We start from the raw sequence: 16,481 nt of genomic DNA, 5'->3' as shown, positions 1-16,481 counted from the left end.
AAGGGAATAGGCACTTCACTGAGGAAGATAGACAGATAGCTAATAAGCACACAAAAAAGTGCTCAATATTATTAGTCATCACAGAAATGCAAACTAATGCCACAGTGAGATACCATGATGAGTCATCCAACGAAATGGCTAAAAGTTTAAAACTGGCAGTAGAAGATTTTTTGGAGTATCCTAAGAAATGGGCACTGCTCATTAGAGTATAAATTGTCACAATAGCTTTGGAAATCTGTGTGAAGTTTCTTATAAAGTTAAATATACCACTACTACCCTGTGGCCCAGCCATTCCACTCCCAGGTATTTGTGCAGGAGAAAGGAAAACAAAAGTCCGCAGAGACTCATACGAGGATGTTTCTATCAGCTTTAATCACACAATAACAGTAACACATATCTATTTTAAGATTAGGGACCTTAAAATAGATACTGCACTTGATCTTAGCCAAAAAGCCAAGAAGCCATGTGAACCTTAAAAATAGGAATGTACCAGGGGTGAGAAATGGACGATTAGATAGGGCCGATCAGCCTAGAGGCAACGAAAGTCTCACTGCCATTTTGCAGCAAAGCAACTTCTACCTCTGTCTGCCTTCTTTCCAACTCTCTTGATTCCTTAAAGAAATAAAAATTCCACCAATCACCCAACACCTGCACTCACATGAAAATTCACACACCATCTCATAAATTGTTTCATACACACTAACACGCATACCCACACATGCATTCACCCATTCCACACATTCACGCATACACACTTAAACTCATAGACATTGACATTCTCAAACACAGAGATATTCACTCATGTACACAGTCAAAAACACAGTCACCCACACCTTCACTGTCATACACACATTCACACATCTCACTCTCACATATTCACAAACATACTTTTACTAACACACATACACATTAGACACAAACATACATTTGAGCACTAACACATATTCACTCACACATAACAACTAATGCACACTCACACTCAAAAACAAACACACATTCATTAACACATTCACACACCATCTCACATGCTCGTTTACATATTCACATATTCGTTATCACATGACACACACAAACTCACACACTCTCCCACACTCACTCTCACACAATCACTAGTACACACACACATATTCCCCATCTCGCACGCACTCACAGAAATTGGCCTGGTTTTGATACACCAGTTGTGGAAGCCCTGAACCCCAACAGTGATATAAAGGACCCTAGGGCCACTGGTCCTGCCTGCTGTCCCTCATCCTCCCTTAAATGTGTTACTCATTCATTTCGGAGAAGTTCAACCAGTGCCTTGGACACCCAACCAGCCACTGCCTGGGCCCACCAGTGTCCTGTCTACTGGGACTATCCAGCCTGCTCAGCTGGGTTTGCCTGGGTCCATGAGCCACAAACTCTAGGTCATGACTAACGTGTGCAGATAGCCCATTCTACTATGCACTGTAGACCAAGCCCCAATTATATACCAGTGTTAACAAAGCCCCAATGGCCCTCACTCCACCCTAACCCCATCCCCAACCAACCTCACCCCCAGTTTCCGACAGAAGAGGCGAGACGAGCTGGAACACGGAATGAAATTTATTGAAGAGAAACGCATACTGAAACCGTTGAAGAGAAGTGAACCACAACACAGAGAGAAACTGCAAACAGCCACCACAGGCCACAGGTCCTGGGGCCCCTCCTCCTGGGGTTCCTGGCAAATCGTCTCATCTGCCTCACCTCCCACTGTGGCTCCCGTGGCCACCTCCCTCCTTCCTGAGGGCCCCAGGTCCGCCTCTTGCCAGGACGGTGGACTCTGGCAGTGTCCACTGGCTTCAGGAAGCCCCCTCCTGAGCCCATCCGCTGGGGTGGGGCCCTGCCTTATGGCTTTCACAGGACAGTCACAGGACACTGGAAAACACAGCAGAGAACACACCACTGGGTGGAGGAAACTGAGTCACAAGTGACAACAGGGGTGGAACACCAAAGCACAAAGCTCCCCGGGGAGCCTCAGGCAGCACAGCCCCACTCTGTCCTGGGTCCGGTTCTTCCTGTTGCAGGCACTGTCATCACCGTGGTGATGGGGTGAACGTCGTGTCCTGGCGCTTCCTTTCTGCCATCTCTTGGGACTGCACTGGGGGCCTCCGGGGAGAAGCTGCTCAGAGAAGAACACACACAGCTCCACCAGAACAAGCAGCCCCTGGCCTAGATCTACACCGGGAAAGCAGAGGTGGTGCTCACAACTCGGGACAGACAGCAGCGAGCAGAGTGTGGGCTCGCAGGAAGCTCACAGCACGTGTCCCGGGCCCAGAGGCAGCCGCCCGGGTGAGCGCACAGCACACAACTTTGCACAGGAACGACGGCTAGCAGTGGGTGGGCATCTCCTGGGCGCATGGGTCACTACAGGGCCTACACAGGTGAGGGTGGGATTCCCGGAACAGGGGCAGTCTGCCCGGTGACAGCGAGTGGGGGGACCCCTCTTGGGAGACCCAGGCAGCTGGAACCCTTGAGAGGGCCTCTTTTGCCCTGTCATCTCCCAGCTCAGGGCCAGTGGGATTCGGGACAGATGTCTTCAGGTGCCCCCGCCCAGGCCACAGCTGGCTGCTTAGGGCTGCCTCAGGCTGGACTCCCGAGGTGGCAGGGTTGGGGCCGGCCTTGGTGTCAGCATCTGTTGAGTTGCTTTGGCCATGGCAGCCCCAGATGTTCCTTGCCTGATTTCTCCAGGAGTTCGGTGGCCCTGTATAGAAACAAGCAGAAGAAATAAACCCCCACCAAGTCCTCCCTTTTCTTCCTCCTTTGCACCAAAGACTTCCCTTCACAGCCACCGTGGCCTAAGTCAGCTGTGAGGACACTGGCCTGCTGGGTTCCCAGTGCCCCTGCTGGGGGTCTTCTCATCAATCTTTGGTCTCCTTGCCTGCACAGCCTCTGGCTGGCACTGGGTTCCCAGAGCCGTAGGGTCTCCTGGCCTCACTGGCACAGGGCCTCCAGGGTGCTGCCTTCGTGGGGCCCCCCTAGTGCAGTGGAGATGATCCTGAAGATGGGCTGGACCCTGCAGCCTCCCCTGCAGGCCTTTGCCTCTGCCCCACAGCTCTTCCTCACCAGCTCTGGCTCCTTCTGGCAGGGGCAGGCCCCAGGCAGGCTCCTCGAGGTCCCACATGGCCTGGGGACCAGTGGGCATGCTCATCTCGAAGTCCACAGGGTGGGTATTTGGGGGTGGCCGGATGAGCAGGACAGAACCCCCAGCTGCTCCTTCTTCAGCCTTTGCTTTGTTGGGGTCCCCATCTGAGGCCCAAGCACCCCATGCACTGGATGCAGTGACTCCCTGCTTTCCTCTCCAGCACCTCTTTGGGGATGTGGACCTGGCACCCACTGAGCCAGTTACCAGTTGATCTTGGTTGCTGAAGTCCCTTCCAGCTGGCAGAGAGTGAGGGAGCTTGGCCTTGGTCTGGCTGCCCTGTCCCTCTGTCCCACTCAACTCATCTGTTGTTTGTCTGGGCTCCTCTTTCCCCTCCTTCCAATATCTCTCTTGTCTCCTTGGACTGCGGTAGGAAATGTTGCCCTGTTCTCCCGAGCCTACTTGGCCTTGGACTTGGGATGGCTCTTGTCCCAAGCCCAGTTCCCGTTTCCCGACTCAATTGCAGCCTGTTTCTTCTGCTTTACCAAGAGCAGGTTGGAGGGGTTGACACACTGTGCTCTGATGTGGCCATCTTCCCCACAGCTATAGCAGAATGTGTGGCGTCTCCGTTTTCTCGAGCCTCGAGAGCCAGCCCTCTGCACACCACCCCTTCGGTGTTGGCCTCTGCCCCTCCGGCGCCGGGAACCCTGGGAAGGCCTCCCTTCAAAACTGTTGACAGAGGTAGGGACAGGTGTTGCCCCAACTCCAATGATCCTGGCAGGTGGCCTTGGGGCTAATTCCAGCCCCTCCAGGCTCTCCCTATCTGGGCCTAAAGTGGCCTCCCATTCCTCCTCCTCACGCAGGAGCCTTACCAGAGCCAGGAAACTAGGAGGCTTCCTTCGCTGTTTCATCAGCTTAAGCTTGTCTTGGAGCTTGTCAGAAAGGATGGCCCCACTTAAGACTCGTTTCAGGCGAGTCTGATTCACATTTCTACGAGATACCACATTGTTTTCTACAGCTCTTTGGAGCAGGGGTTCCAGACGTAACACAAAGCTAGATACTTTCTCTCCTGCCTCCTGATAGGCCTTATACAACTTCGCCTGGGCAATTTTACGGCTCTCCACAGGTCCGAACACCTGCTGCAAGGCCGCCAGGCACTCCTCCACCGTTATGGAAGCATTGCTGGCCCGGAGCCCACTGACCACCTGGAGGGCAGGGCCGCGCAAGCATTCGATCAGCCTCCGCCTCTTTTCCCCCTCGGGCACCTGCCACATCTGTAGCATCTCAGTGGTGTGCTCAAGCCAAGCATCAAAGGCCAGTGCACCTGGGATGGATATGGTGTTCCCAGAAAACACTCTTAGTTCTCGGTACAACATTTGTTCTAGCAGAGGCTGCACTGCTGTCCCCAGAGTCTGGGCCCAGGTCCAGAACTCTGGTGATATAGTCACTCTCGGAGCCAAACAATTGGTGTCCGACCCAAGGACTCGGTTCATATCTGACACGGTCCGCCTCTCCTCCTCTAAGAAGCTGTTCAGTCTGTTGAGAAATTCCCCATCTGAGTTACGGGGTTTTACAATCACTTCCCAGGGCCCCCCCTTTCCTGGTATTTCCCTTGGGAGCAAAGCATAGTCAATATCTTGTGCCAGCTCCAGTAGAATTGCCTGGGCGTTCTCCTCCCTCCTAAACATCCTGCCAATCACCCTGTATCTGCCCAGGGGCCTGCAAGCCTCCTGGAACGTCTCCTCGAACTCATCCTGTCCACAGTCCTCGGGGATACCCAGGATGAGCATGCACCTCTGGGTGTTCAGGTGCTCCCCCCGACACCAGTCCTGCAACAGGGTCGACGGCATGTTCCCGAATCTCTTCGGATACTAATCTGGGGGGAGTGATTAGGGCGCGAGGCACATATCAGGACCAACTCCTAGGATGATCGCTGAAGGCCCAGGTCTCCGCAGCCTGTGAATGCGAACCAGGAGAGAGCGAGGTTAATGCCCACCCCTCCCCACCACGTCCACGCCCACCCCAACCCCCAGCCGCCCGCCTCACCCGGCGTCGCCTCTGCAGCCAGGCCTCGCCCCTGCCCAGCCCTGTCCCCCGGGGGTCCCTGCGGGCCTCAGCACCCTCCCCGCGCCGCCGCAGGACCCCCGGCCCCTGCCCGGCAGGCAGCTTCAGTTCTGTTAGCGCGGGCAGGCGATGGTTAGCAGAGTCTCCCGGGGCCCAGCGTCCCCCTCCCCAGGTAAGTCTGATACCTTCTTCCGAGGCAGGGTCCCTCCTGGTCTGGGTCCCCACAGGGTGCGCCGGGGCCTGTGTGCGGCGGCGGCGGCTGCGGAGTCGGGTGCCCCTGGCTCCCCGCGCGGGCGTTCGCTCAGACTGCTTCCCTCTAGCTCGCGCAGCACGTGGGCCAGTGCGCCGGCGCCTGCTCGCCGCAGCTCTCCGCAGTGCGGACACTGGGCGGGGGCGCGGTGGCGGTGCAGCACGGACCCCTCCGCGTCGCCTGGGAGACCGCAGGGCCATTGGTGCGAGCAGGTCACGAGGCCGAGCTCTCGCCGCCGCCCCGGGGGGCCCCAGGTTCCCGGGTGACGTCACCTTCTCCTCTCCCCTACGCCCCCGCCACGGGGGCCCGGGCACACAGGCTCCCGCCCACCCCCACTCCTTACCCCCACCCCCACCCCAACTGCGGTGTCCAAAGGTCTGTGGCGGCCAGTCCCTGCGCCTTTGGCTCTCACCTCGGAGTTCCTGGTCCTGTCTCCTGCCCCTCCCGCACGTGCTCCGGAGGCGCCAGCGAGGCGAGGGGTCTGTATCCGCCACCCGGGGCGTGCCCACCAGAGAGCCAAGGAGTGGTCTGAGGTGCTCCCGGCAGTTCTGCGTTCTGGCCAGGGGCAGGGAGAGCGATTCTGGGGCCTGTTCACCTGCTCTAGTCCTTCCCCTCCCCTTCCAGGACTGATCCTCTGGCTGGTGAAGCCAGGCAAGGGCAGGGGCACCTGGTGTGGGTGCCATTCCGTGCAGGAGATGCCCCAGCGCTCTTGTGGCTAACGCACACCATCCCACGGAGGGTCCGCCATCTCCCCACTGCCCATCCCGCTCCTGGGACCCACAGCCCTCCACCCAAAGAGCTTCACTGCCCAGGTGCCAGTGACCGGGTTTACCTGGACCTTTCCGGTTTTGCGTGCTGCAAATCTAGTGTCTTGGGAAACCACTTCCAGGATTTGGAGCCCAAGCCCTTGGGCCTGCCCCTCCTTGGCAGCGGTGCTCCATGGTTTGTGTTGTGTCCGTTTGATCCCAGGGCAGCAGCCAAAGGACGAAGGGAGTGACTGCACCTCAGGCAGTAGGCCCAGGTGTTCTGCGGGTCCTGCCTGCTCTGCCAGCCACATGCTCACCTCCTGTTCCCACAGCTTCAGCTCCTCTCCAGCCACACAAAGAGGGGCTTGTGGTTGATTCTCAGGCCAAGGTCACCTATCCAGCGAAGTCTGGGAGGCCACCTTGCAGTGAGTGGGGCACAACACTGTCCACCGATATCCCCGCCCTGTGCTGGTCAGTCTTCTGCTTGTAGCCTGTCACTTGTCAGGAACCAAGAAGAAATGGCCCCAAAGGCTTTTTCCTGGTCAGACAGAATTCCTAAAATATCTTTACAAGAGTTATTTCATTTACTCCTGATGAGAACTCTGAGGCAGGTATTAACATTACCGTGATTTGACTCATGAGGCTCAGAGAGATTAAGAGACATTTTCAAGTCACACACCTTATTGCAGGTAGAATTGAAACTAGATTCTCAATGGGTGCCCATCAGTCTTTGGGTAGAATTGGGACTATTTCTCCTCTGGTTGCCTTATGACTATTAGAATTGATTTCTCTTATTTTTGTCCATTCACAGTTCCTGGCTTTATCACTCCAAGGACCCAACCAGCCTCAGACTGGACCTTCATCTGCCCAACTTACAGGGGTGGAAACAGTGGTTCAGAGAAGGGACACTACTGGCACAAGGTCACACAGTGAGTAAATGACAAACTTGAGATGTCAAGGGGAGATGCCAAGTATCAGTGCCAAGGCAGAGGGGCGTGTCTGGAATGTCTTCGGAAAGAAGCCTGCAAAGTTCCCAGACAGATGCAGTGATCTGTGGATGTTCTGGGGATCAGGAAAAAATGATTTGGAAACACTGGAATCAAGACGACAGATGTGAATATGTCCAATTTGAAGTTTTTGAACTCCTTTATATTGGAGTTAACCTTTGCCCTTGAAACCAGTGGAAATGTCTTCATTGCTTTTGCTTCCCCATCTCCTTGCATGGTAGCTAACACAGCAGCACCAAAGTTGGGGAACTGATGGATAAACATTATTACTTCTAAAGTGAAACGTGTAATAGAGCATGAAGGAAGTAGCCTTCACTGGGGTGGCCTTGCCCTAGCTTAGACTAGTAGTGATTATTGGGATCACAGAGGGGGCAGATTCATGGGTCCCACCTCTGCAGTCTGATCCGCTGAGTCTGAAACAGGCCTGGGAATGTTTTAAAGAGCTTCTGGTAATTAAATACTTTATACAATACATTCTGCAATATTTAACATACACAAAAAGTGCTTAAAAAGTACATCCAGTACTCCTGAAGGTAGTGTCTGAATGAAGACATAAAACACTGCAGTGAGGGTGAGCACCTGCAGATACCTTCCCTGTTGTCTCCCGCTCTCTTCTTCATAGAGGGAAGCAGTGTCCCCCATGTGCATTTCTTTGTGCTTTTTCTGCAAATGACTATATCCTTAAACAATTGTCTTTGCCTCTCTTGCACTTGGTAGAAATGATATCATACTATCCATATTCATTGTTGTATTAACTATTCACTGTTTGTGAGAATCACCATTTTGATATAAGCAAATTTTATTCATCAATTTTCACTTCTGTATAGTATCCCATTGTGTATGTGTGTGTGTGGACCAAAATTTATCAGTTTTCCCATTGACAGATATTTAAGTTGTTTCCCATTTTTACTATCCAGAAACAATGCTGCTTTAGATATTCTTGGAGAGTTCCTCTAGGTTATGTACCTAGCCATGGCATTGCTGAATCAGACTATCTTTACTATTCAGAGATATCACCAAATTGTTTTCTGGGTTGCTGTACAAATTTATGTTTCCATCAAGCTCCATATCATCACTAACATTTCATATTATGCGACTTAAATATTGTTAATCCTGAGAAATGTCAATTGTCACTATGCTTTTAAGTAGAATTTCTATGATTATGAATTGGGTTTAATACCTTGGTTGGGGGGACATTTTTTATTCCTCTTACTTGAAATTCCTATTTTTTTCCTCAATTCTCAATTGGGGTGCTTCTCTTCTTTTATTCTTTTATAGGAGTTATTTATTTGGTTTGGACATTTCTTCCAAATGACCCAAAACATACTGGCTTAAAACAACTGTTTTATTCTGCTCAAAATTTTGGAAGTCAGAAATTGGGAGAAAGTTTAGCTGGGTAGTTCACTCATGGGATCTCTCATGTGGCTGCAGGGAGATATGAACTGAGAATTGAATAATCTAAAGGCTCAACAGGGCTGGGCACCCAAGATGGTTCATTCATATGGCTGGCACTTGCAGCCGAATGCATACTAATTTTCATAGAGGCTCACATAATAACAGCTCCTCTGAATGATCATTATTGGATCAATGAAATTTTTTATTGGGACTTTAAGAAATTTCTCTGGGAAAATACACACATAGAAATTACTCCTCTTACTTTAAGACTGTTATGGGTTGAATTATGTCTCTTCCCATCTCAATTCATGTGGTGAAGTCCTAACCCTCAGTACCTCAGAATCTGACTTTATTTGAAAATAGGGTCATTGTAGATGTGCTTAGTTACCATGAAATCATGCTGGAGTAGTGGGGCCTCCAATCCAATGTGACAAGTGTCCTTATATAAAGGAAATTTGACCTCAGAAACATGAAGTTATTAGTTTTCTCTTTCTGAGAGTGAGAAAGAACCAACCCTGCCAATAATTTGATGGTCTTCTGGACTCCAGAAATGTGAGATATTCCATTTCTATTGCTTTAGCCACCTAGAGTGGTACCTTAGTACAGTAACCCTAGAAAACTAATAAAAAGATTAAACTGCAAATCTTCTAAGGGTTAAATGCTGAAAGGTTTCTGAAATTGAATCGGGACTAGATGGTGTAACTATTTAATGATGAAGATACATGAAAGCCAGAGGAGAACAAAGGAATGACTTGTACAGTAAAAAAAGAATCTGAAAGAAGAAGAGGCAAGAATGACTCCCCAGAGTGGCCAAAGCCCGTGCACCACTGCATCCCTCCCCGAGAACCTATGTCCCACTGCTGTTGCCACCATCCCCAAGAGAAAGGCTGAAGGAAATGCTAAAAGAGATAAAGCCAAGGTGAAGGGCAAACCACAGAGAAGATTTGAAAGGTTGTCTGCTAAACCTGTTCCTCCAAAGCCAGATCCCAAGCCTAAAGAAGCCCCTTGAAAGAAGGGAGAGAAGGTACCCAAAGGGAAAAGGGTAAATGCTGACGCAGGCAAGGAGGGGAGTAACCCTGCAGAAGATAGAGATGCTAAAACAGACCAGGCACAGAAAACTGAATGTCCTGGAGATGCCAAGTGAAGTGTCTGCATTTTTGATAACTGTGTACTTCTGATGACTGAAGAGTTTGAAACATTATTTTTATCAAGTAATTTAGAATTTTGTTTTACTTTTTTAAAGATATGTTGTTAGACACAGAGCAATTCATTGTTACTTTGGAGGAAAGGGAAATAGGTCACTAATAGAATGTCTATAAAGCTGGATTTATGTGGGGAAAACACCTTTCCCTTCTAGTTTTGAGAGACTTCCTATTACTTCCCAGGAGGAGGGATTCCCTAACTTTGACATGCACGGCCACCTTGGCACAAAAGCCTTGGTATGAAAAAACAAATTGTTTTTATGTCTTCTTCTCCCTTTCCACCTGTCAGGATAGACTTAACTCCCTTAAACCCAGACACCTGTTGGGACCTGACACCCAGTGTGACCGGCAATCTGGACTTTCCAGTGATGCCACTGAGATGGCGACCCTCAAAAGAGCAGCGGTTCTGTTTCTAAATTGTGGATCATCAGATAAATTTTGCCATTTGAATTTCACTTCCTGAAAGTCAAGGTCAACTCATGAAAAGTTGTTAAACAACATGCTAAATGTGAAATGTCAACCCTCACTGTAAACTTTCCCTGTTCAGAGCATCAGATGAAGACTTCATCATTGGGTTTTATAGTGGCTTTCTAATTTTTGGTAGTCCATTGAAGAAGGGAATTTGAAAGTTGTTTTAGACTGTTAATGATTGTCTGCTCATGTCCTGTCTGAAATACCATGATTGTTTCTGGAAAGTATATTTAATAAAGCTGGATACAGTCTGGCTTGGCAAAAAAAGAATATTCTTTTACAGGCTAGATTTAAGTAACAGTTGGTCACTATGTTGCCTTTTCATTTGCCTCATTGTGCTCTAAATGAGAACTTTTACATTGTTCCTGACCAACAGAAGGCCAGGGCCCCCACAGGAACAGGCTGTCCTGGATCGTAGGATGATGTAAAGTCACAATTACCAGTTCTTTTTAATCGTAAAATTCCCACACAAACAGATAATGATTATGGGTCAAAATTTTATTTAACTCATTAGTGAGGGAGGAGCAGAATGAAGAAAGAGCTGGTTCAAAAAGGTCTTGGCTTCATACCTGAACAGATTCAAGAGCAAGCCGACAGAGTCAAGTGAAAGCAAAACAAGTTTATCAGAGTACAGGAGAATGGCTGCTCCATAGACAGAGCAGGGCTACCCCATAAGCAAAGTAGCCCTCCTGGATTGCTGGCTAGCTATATTTACAGCTACTCCTTAATTATGTGCTAAATAAGGCATAAGTGATTCATGAATTTTCTAGAAAAGGGGTAGAACCAAGGGTCCCCCCCCCCGCCCCGCTTTTGAACCATATAAGATAACTTCCAGGCATTGCCATGGCATTTGTAAACTATCATGGTGCTGGTGGGAGTGTCTTTTAGCATGCAAATGTATCATAATTAGCTTGTAATGAGCAGTGGGGGTAACCAGAGGTCCCTTTCATTGGTTTTAGCTGTTTGGGCTGGTTTCTTTACTGTAATGTATTTGGACCAGATCTTGTTTTCATCAGCAGGGTCATGACCGGTAGTCAGATAACAAGTCCTGCTGATCTCCCACCTCAAAATTACTTTGCTAAATCCATACAATATGCATTCAGAGGAATCTTGGCCATTTGCGCTTTATTTTTATTACTGTTAGTAATCAGCTGCTTTCAAATTGATAAGATTAATGATAAACAAGACATTAAACAAAGTACAAATAGCAATGAATACTTCTCTGCTTGCCTTCTCCCCTTCCCCTGAGCCATACACATAGCCACATGCAGCCTCCAGAGTGATCTAGGGCTTCTTGGTCACCAGCCAGTCTCTGCCTCCATTTATCCAGCATCTTGCCATACACAGCCACCCCACCTCCCCTGGATTTCTTGTGTGCCACTGTGAAGGCAGATGCACTCCAACTCTAAGATGCAGCTAGAGTGCCATTAATAAAGAGTTTCTTAATATTGTTCCTGGGATCATGGACTTCTGGCTGAGCTTTCCCCCTAAAGAGCTTCCTAGAAAGTGAGGGCCACATAAACTGTATTCTCTGTTGCCACCTTTTTGCCTAGCTCACAAATCACTCACAGGGGGAGTAAACATCGATTCAGGCACTCAGCTTCCTCCTCATGTTCTCTTTCTATTCTTCAGTAACAGGAAGATTCCTCAACATCAAAATCTCCAAGCTTCCATCCACAGGCTCTGGGAGGAAGGGGCTGGGGAACTATGTATATGTGGCTGACACCTGAAGAATTCAATTAGGTCCTGTATGGGTTGCCTTGGCTGCTGTAACAAATTATTACACACTGCGTGGCCTAAAACAACATAATTTTATTCTCTCACAGTTCTAGAGACTGGAGATTCAAAATCAGTATCACTGGGCTGAAGCAAGATGTCAGCAGGGCCCCACTTTCTCCCAAGGCTCCAGGGGAGAATCCATTCCTAGCTCTTTCGGTGGCTGGTGGCTGCTGCATTCCTTGGTCTTAAGACCAGCATTTTCAAATCTTTCTCTGTTCCCTCATCATATCATCTCCTCCTGTATGTGGGTGTGTGTGAAAACAATCTGCCTTTGCCTCATCATAAGGAAATGAGTGATTTGATTTAGAGCCAACAGAGATAATCCAGGATAATCTCCCCATCTCAAGATCTTTAACTTAATCACATTGTAAAGTCCCTTTTCCCAAATAAGGTCATATATACAGATTCCAGGAATTTGGACCTGCTATCCTTGGGGGCCATTATTCAGCCTACTACAGGTCCCAATTTGTGCCCTGCCTCTGGTCCAACCCATGATGCCCAGCCCCACGCTTAAGGTAGCAGTGGACCCTACCAGCTTACAGAGTCCTCTCCACAGCCTCCGTTCCCCTGATCGCTTCCTTTGGAAAGTTTCTGCAGATATTTGTCTAAGAAACTCTCACAATAAAACTCAGTCTTGGCTTTCTGGTTGAAAAATTCTTTTTGAGTCTTATATGTCTCCCCAACCTAATAACATAGTTCCTGACTCCAGCCTAAATGAAAAGATTGGATTTTATAGCTGTCTGTTGCCGACAGTCCTCCATAGGAATAGGCTCAGGTTTTTCACATGCGTCATAGTGGCACACTTGAAAGACAAACAAGCTTCTATCTTATTAATGTAGATCATGTCACATGATGTAAGTTCACTGTCATAGCAGGACATTCTTGATACAAGTTATACAGTGGTGAGAACAGAGAGGCAAAGAGAACATGAAGGAAATAAAGAGACCGCCCTGCCATCTTCACTTCTTTGTGTAATTACATAGATATACACCAAAACGATCAAAGCACTCACTGGCCAGGCGTGGTGGCTCATGGCTGTAATCCCAGCAATTCGGGAAGGTGAGATACCAGGATGGCTTGAGCCCAAGAGTTCAAGACCAGCCTGGGAAAAACAGAAAGATCCCATCTCTACAAGACATAAAAAATTAGCTGGGTGTGGTGGCACATGCCTGTGCTCCCAGCTACTTGGGAAGTTTAAGTGGGAGAATCACTTGAACCCAGAAGTTTGAGGCTGCAGTAAGTTGTGACCACACCACTGCACTCCAGCCTGGCCAAGAGAGTGATACGCTGTCTCAAAAATAATTTTTTTTAAAAAAGTAAGTACTGCTGAAAAGGAGAGTGAGGTTTAGGAAGCGATCAAAGAGAATTTTTGCTTTTTACTTGATTTAATTTTGTAAACATTGTTTTGCTTGTCCAACTGAAAAAAAAAACAAGATAAATATGTATGAACTAACATGGAATGATCTCTATGAGTTACCATTTGAGACAAAAAACAAGACACTAGACAGCACTTACAGGATAATCTCATCTAAGTAAAATAAAACCAAATTATATATGTATATATTTACATATATGAATGTTAAAAGAATATGCAGAGTTCTGGAAGGATACTAACTTAGGAACTCACAGTGTTCACCTCTGGGAAGAAAGGGGTGGGATGGAAATGTGACTTTCGCTATTTCTTCTGTATATCTCTCTGTTGCTTGAATTCTTTACCATGAAAATATAGTCAGGAAGTATGATGGCTGGTTTCATGTGTCAACTTGGCTAGGCTATAGTTTCCAGTTGCTTGGTCAAACTATCTACATGTGGCTGTTAAGCTTTTTTTTTTTTTTAGATATTATTAACATTTAAATCAACAGACTTTGAGTAAAGCAGATTGCCCTCTTCCACAATCTGCAATGTGGACCCACAATCTGGACCCACAATGTGGGTGGGTCTCATCCAATCAGTTGAAGGCCTTAAGAGAAAAGACTGAGGTCCCTTGATGAGGAAGGAATTCTGCATTCAGATAGCCTTTGGACTCAAGCTGCAACATTAATTCTTCCCTGGGTGTCCATCCTGCTGCTCTGCCCAACAGATTTCAGACTTGCCAGCCCCCAACTCACAATCATGTGAGCCAGTTCCTTAAAGTCTCTCTCTCTGTCTGTTGCTCTCTGCCTCAACAGGAGATACATCTACCTCTCCTATTGATCCTGTTTCTCTGGACAGCCCTAACTGATACCAAGATGAGAACATAGAAAAGGAGTTATTTTTCCATTCAGGACTCTGCTTCAAAGACATGCTCTTGGGCTGAAGAGAGCTGGCCTGAAAATCTGCCTTTACCGCCCCTATCTGTGTCCTTGACCAATTAAGTTGAACTTGATGAACGCCTGCTTATTTGTGTGTATTAATGAGACGAGTCACAGGAAGGGCTGTTTGCATTACTGATGCAAATTGAACATGACCACAGTTCAGCAAGTACAATTTATTGTTTTTAATAATGTGTATTTTCATTTTATGCTAAGAAAACGATGGAAAATAATGTAAGGGTTTTGAGCAGGGAAGTGATATAATCTCATCTGTCTTTTAAAAAAGAATTCTGGCTGCTATATGAGGAATAAGTGGGCAACGAAGGGCGTCACTGCACTAACCTAGGAGAGTGATCTGGACTAGCATGGTGGTGGAAGACATAAAGAGAAGTGGAAATGTTTGAGAACATTTAAAGAGTAACAATTTTATTGATTTGCCTTCTGTTTATGGGTATGAGAGAGTAGCTTTTGGCAGACAAAGGCTCCTATAGAGAACAAGAAAAGCCGGATGAAACATGATAAAAGGATTAGTTTAAAGGCACCAGAGACCTATTAAAATACTGAAGACTTGAGGCGCCAACATGCAGGAAAGAAGAGAGCCATGATAGGGTCCGGTAGCACTGCAGACACCTCCAGGTGCAGGGAAGGAGGCTGAGAATTGAGGCTTTATCTAGATGGCCATGGCTGGGGGTCAAACACCCAGCAGAGATTTCCACAGTTTCACAGGGCTCAGGAGACAAACTTGGTGACCTAAGGAGCCGAGATTCCAATGTGAAGTGAGAGGTGGAAGACTGTGTCTGTCACACTGCTGGCTTGCCATGCAAGACCAATATTGCATTATGAAGCTGTATGTAGTAAAAAGGTAAGGAGCTAAGAAGAAAGCCTTTTGAAAATAGGACAAGCAAAATAAATAAAAGGCATCCATACCAGAAAGGAAGAAGCACAGCTATCTTTATTTGCAGGCAACACTTTCTGTGTAGGAAATCTGATAGAATCTACCCAAAAGATCTATTAGGACTAATAAGGGAGTTTAGAGTTTAGCAAGGTTGCAGGGTACAGAGAGGGAGAGATTACAAAGAGGCTTGAGGAACTTTCTGAGAGTGATGAATACACTCACTAATGTTGATTGTGGCGATGATTTCACAGGTGTATGCTTATACCAACATTTATCAAATTTTATACTTTAAATACATGTGCGTGAATGATGTCTGAGTAAAGCTCTTTAAATAAAAAGAAACTAGGAGGGAAAGAAGAGAGCTGATAGGTTGGAAAAAATAGAGGAGTCAACATCTGAAGGCCCCAAAGAGGTTGAAAAAGGATCACAGTAGGGAGTCTGTGGTCAGAAAGTGGCATACTTGAGTCACTGATTCTTGAGATGGGACAATATTAAGAGATGACAAAGCCTAGGGTGTCACTGACTGGGAGCAGATAGTAGGGTAGAGGAAGCTTCAAGCATATTCTGTCTCTGTTGCCTGAACATGGTTCCACTCCCACCTCTACTATTTGACTGGCTAACTCCTACTTATTCTCTATGTCTCAGCATTTATGTCTCGTCACCAAGGATGCTTCCTCTGACATGTGCACCCCCTTCTGAGGTCACTAACACACTCTTGTAGCATTCTTGTACTACTTGCCCTTCCTTAGCACTTAACCCACTGATCATACACACACCACACATACCACACACATGAACGCACACACCACATACTGCACATGAACACACACCACACATACCACACACATGAACGCACACACCACACATGAATGCAAACATCCCACAAAGCTCCGTGACAGCAGGAACCCATACCATTGTGTCCCTAGCATCTGCCACAAGGCACAGCAGGGCATAGTTGCTGAGCATTGAATGTATAACAGGATAGCAAATGAGATTGTGCCTGTTTTTCACAGATCTTTAGTTCAAATCTGAGGACAAGAGGTGCTAAGTCCCTGTATGATTTACATTTTCAATTGAAACACCAAACATTGTTTGCTATATAAATGAATCAAAGATGGCCTCTGTGTATTGGCCCCTATGTTGTTTATTTCTTCACTGCAGACTGAGACCTGTTAGCTGAAAAGCTTACTGGTGCCCAACTCATATTTTTACATGCCTGATTATTATTACTATTATTGTTATTCTTTTAGATGGATTCTCACTCTGTCACCCAAGCTGGAG

The 16,481-nt window shown here is 47.6% G+C and overlaps 1 protein-coding gene and 2 pseudogenes across 1 annotated transcript; 1 reads left to right on the top strand and 2 right to left on the bottom strand.

Annotated features, from left to right (window-relative positions):
- Positions 1–289: 289 nt before the first annotated feature.
- LOC119467275 lies at positions 290–465 on the bottom strand (annotated as a pseudogene).
- Positions 466–3,057: 2,592 nt separating this feature from the next.
- Positions 3,058–5,564, bottom strand: PNMA3 (PNMA family member 3). The gene is made up of 2 exons (XM_017500904.2): positions 5,350–5,564; positions 3,058–5,056 (listed from the first exon to the last, which is right to left on the bottom strand). The coding sequence occupies exon 2, from the start codon at positions 4,948–4,950 to the stop codon at positions 3,559–3,561; it is 1,392 nt and encodes a 463-aa protein (XP_017356393.1). The 5' UTR covers positions 4,951–5,056; positions 5,350–5,564; the 3' UTR covers positions 3,058–3,558.
- Positions 5,565–9,355: 3,791 nt separating this feature from the next.
- LOC108284232 lies at positions 9,356–9,706 on the top strand (annotated as a pseudogene).
- The last annotated feature ends 6,775 nt before the right edge of the window (positions 9,707–16,481 follow it).

This window comes from Cebus imitator, unplaced genomic scaffold (genome assembly GCF_001604975.1).
Source record: "Cebus imitator isolate Cc_AM_T3 unplaced genomic scaffold, Cebus_imitator-1.0 Scaffold273, whole genome shotgun sequence".
NCBI lineage: Eukaryota > Metazoa > Chordata > Mammalia > Primates > Cebidae > Cebus > Cebus imitator.
This window is presented reverse-complemented; position numbering and strand designations above follow the sequence as displayed.

Excerpts from the sequence above, each read along its gene's own strand:
- PNMA3 (XM_017500904.2), bottom strand. The coding sequence starts at position 4,950 with ATGCCGTCGACCCTGTTGCAGGACTGGTGTCGGGGGGAGCACCTGAAC.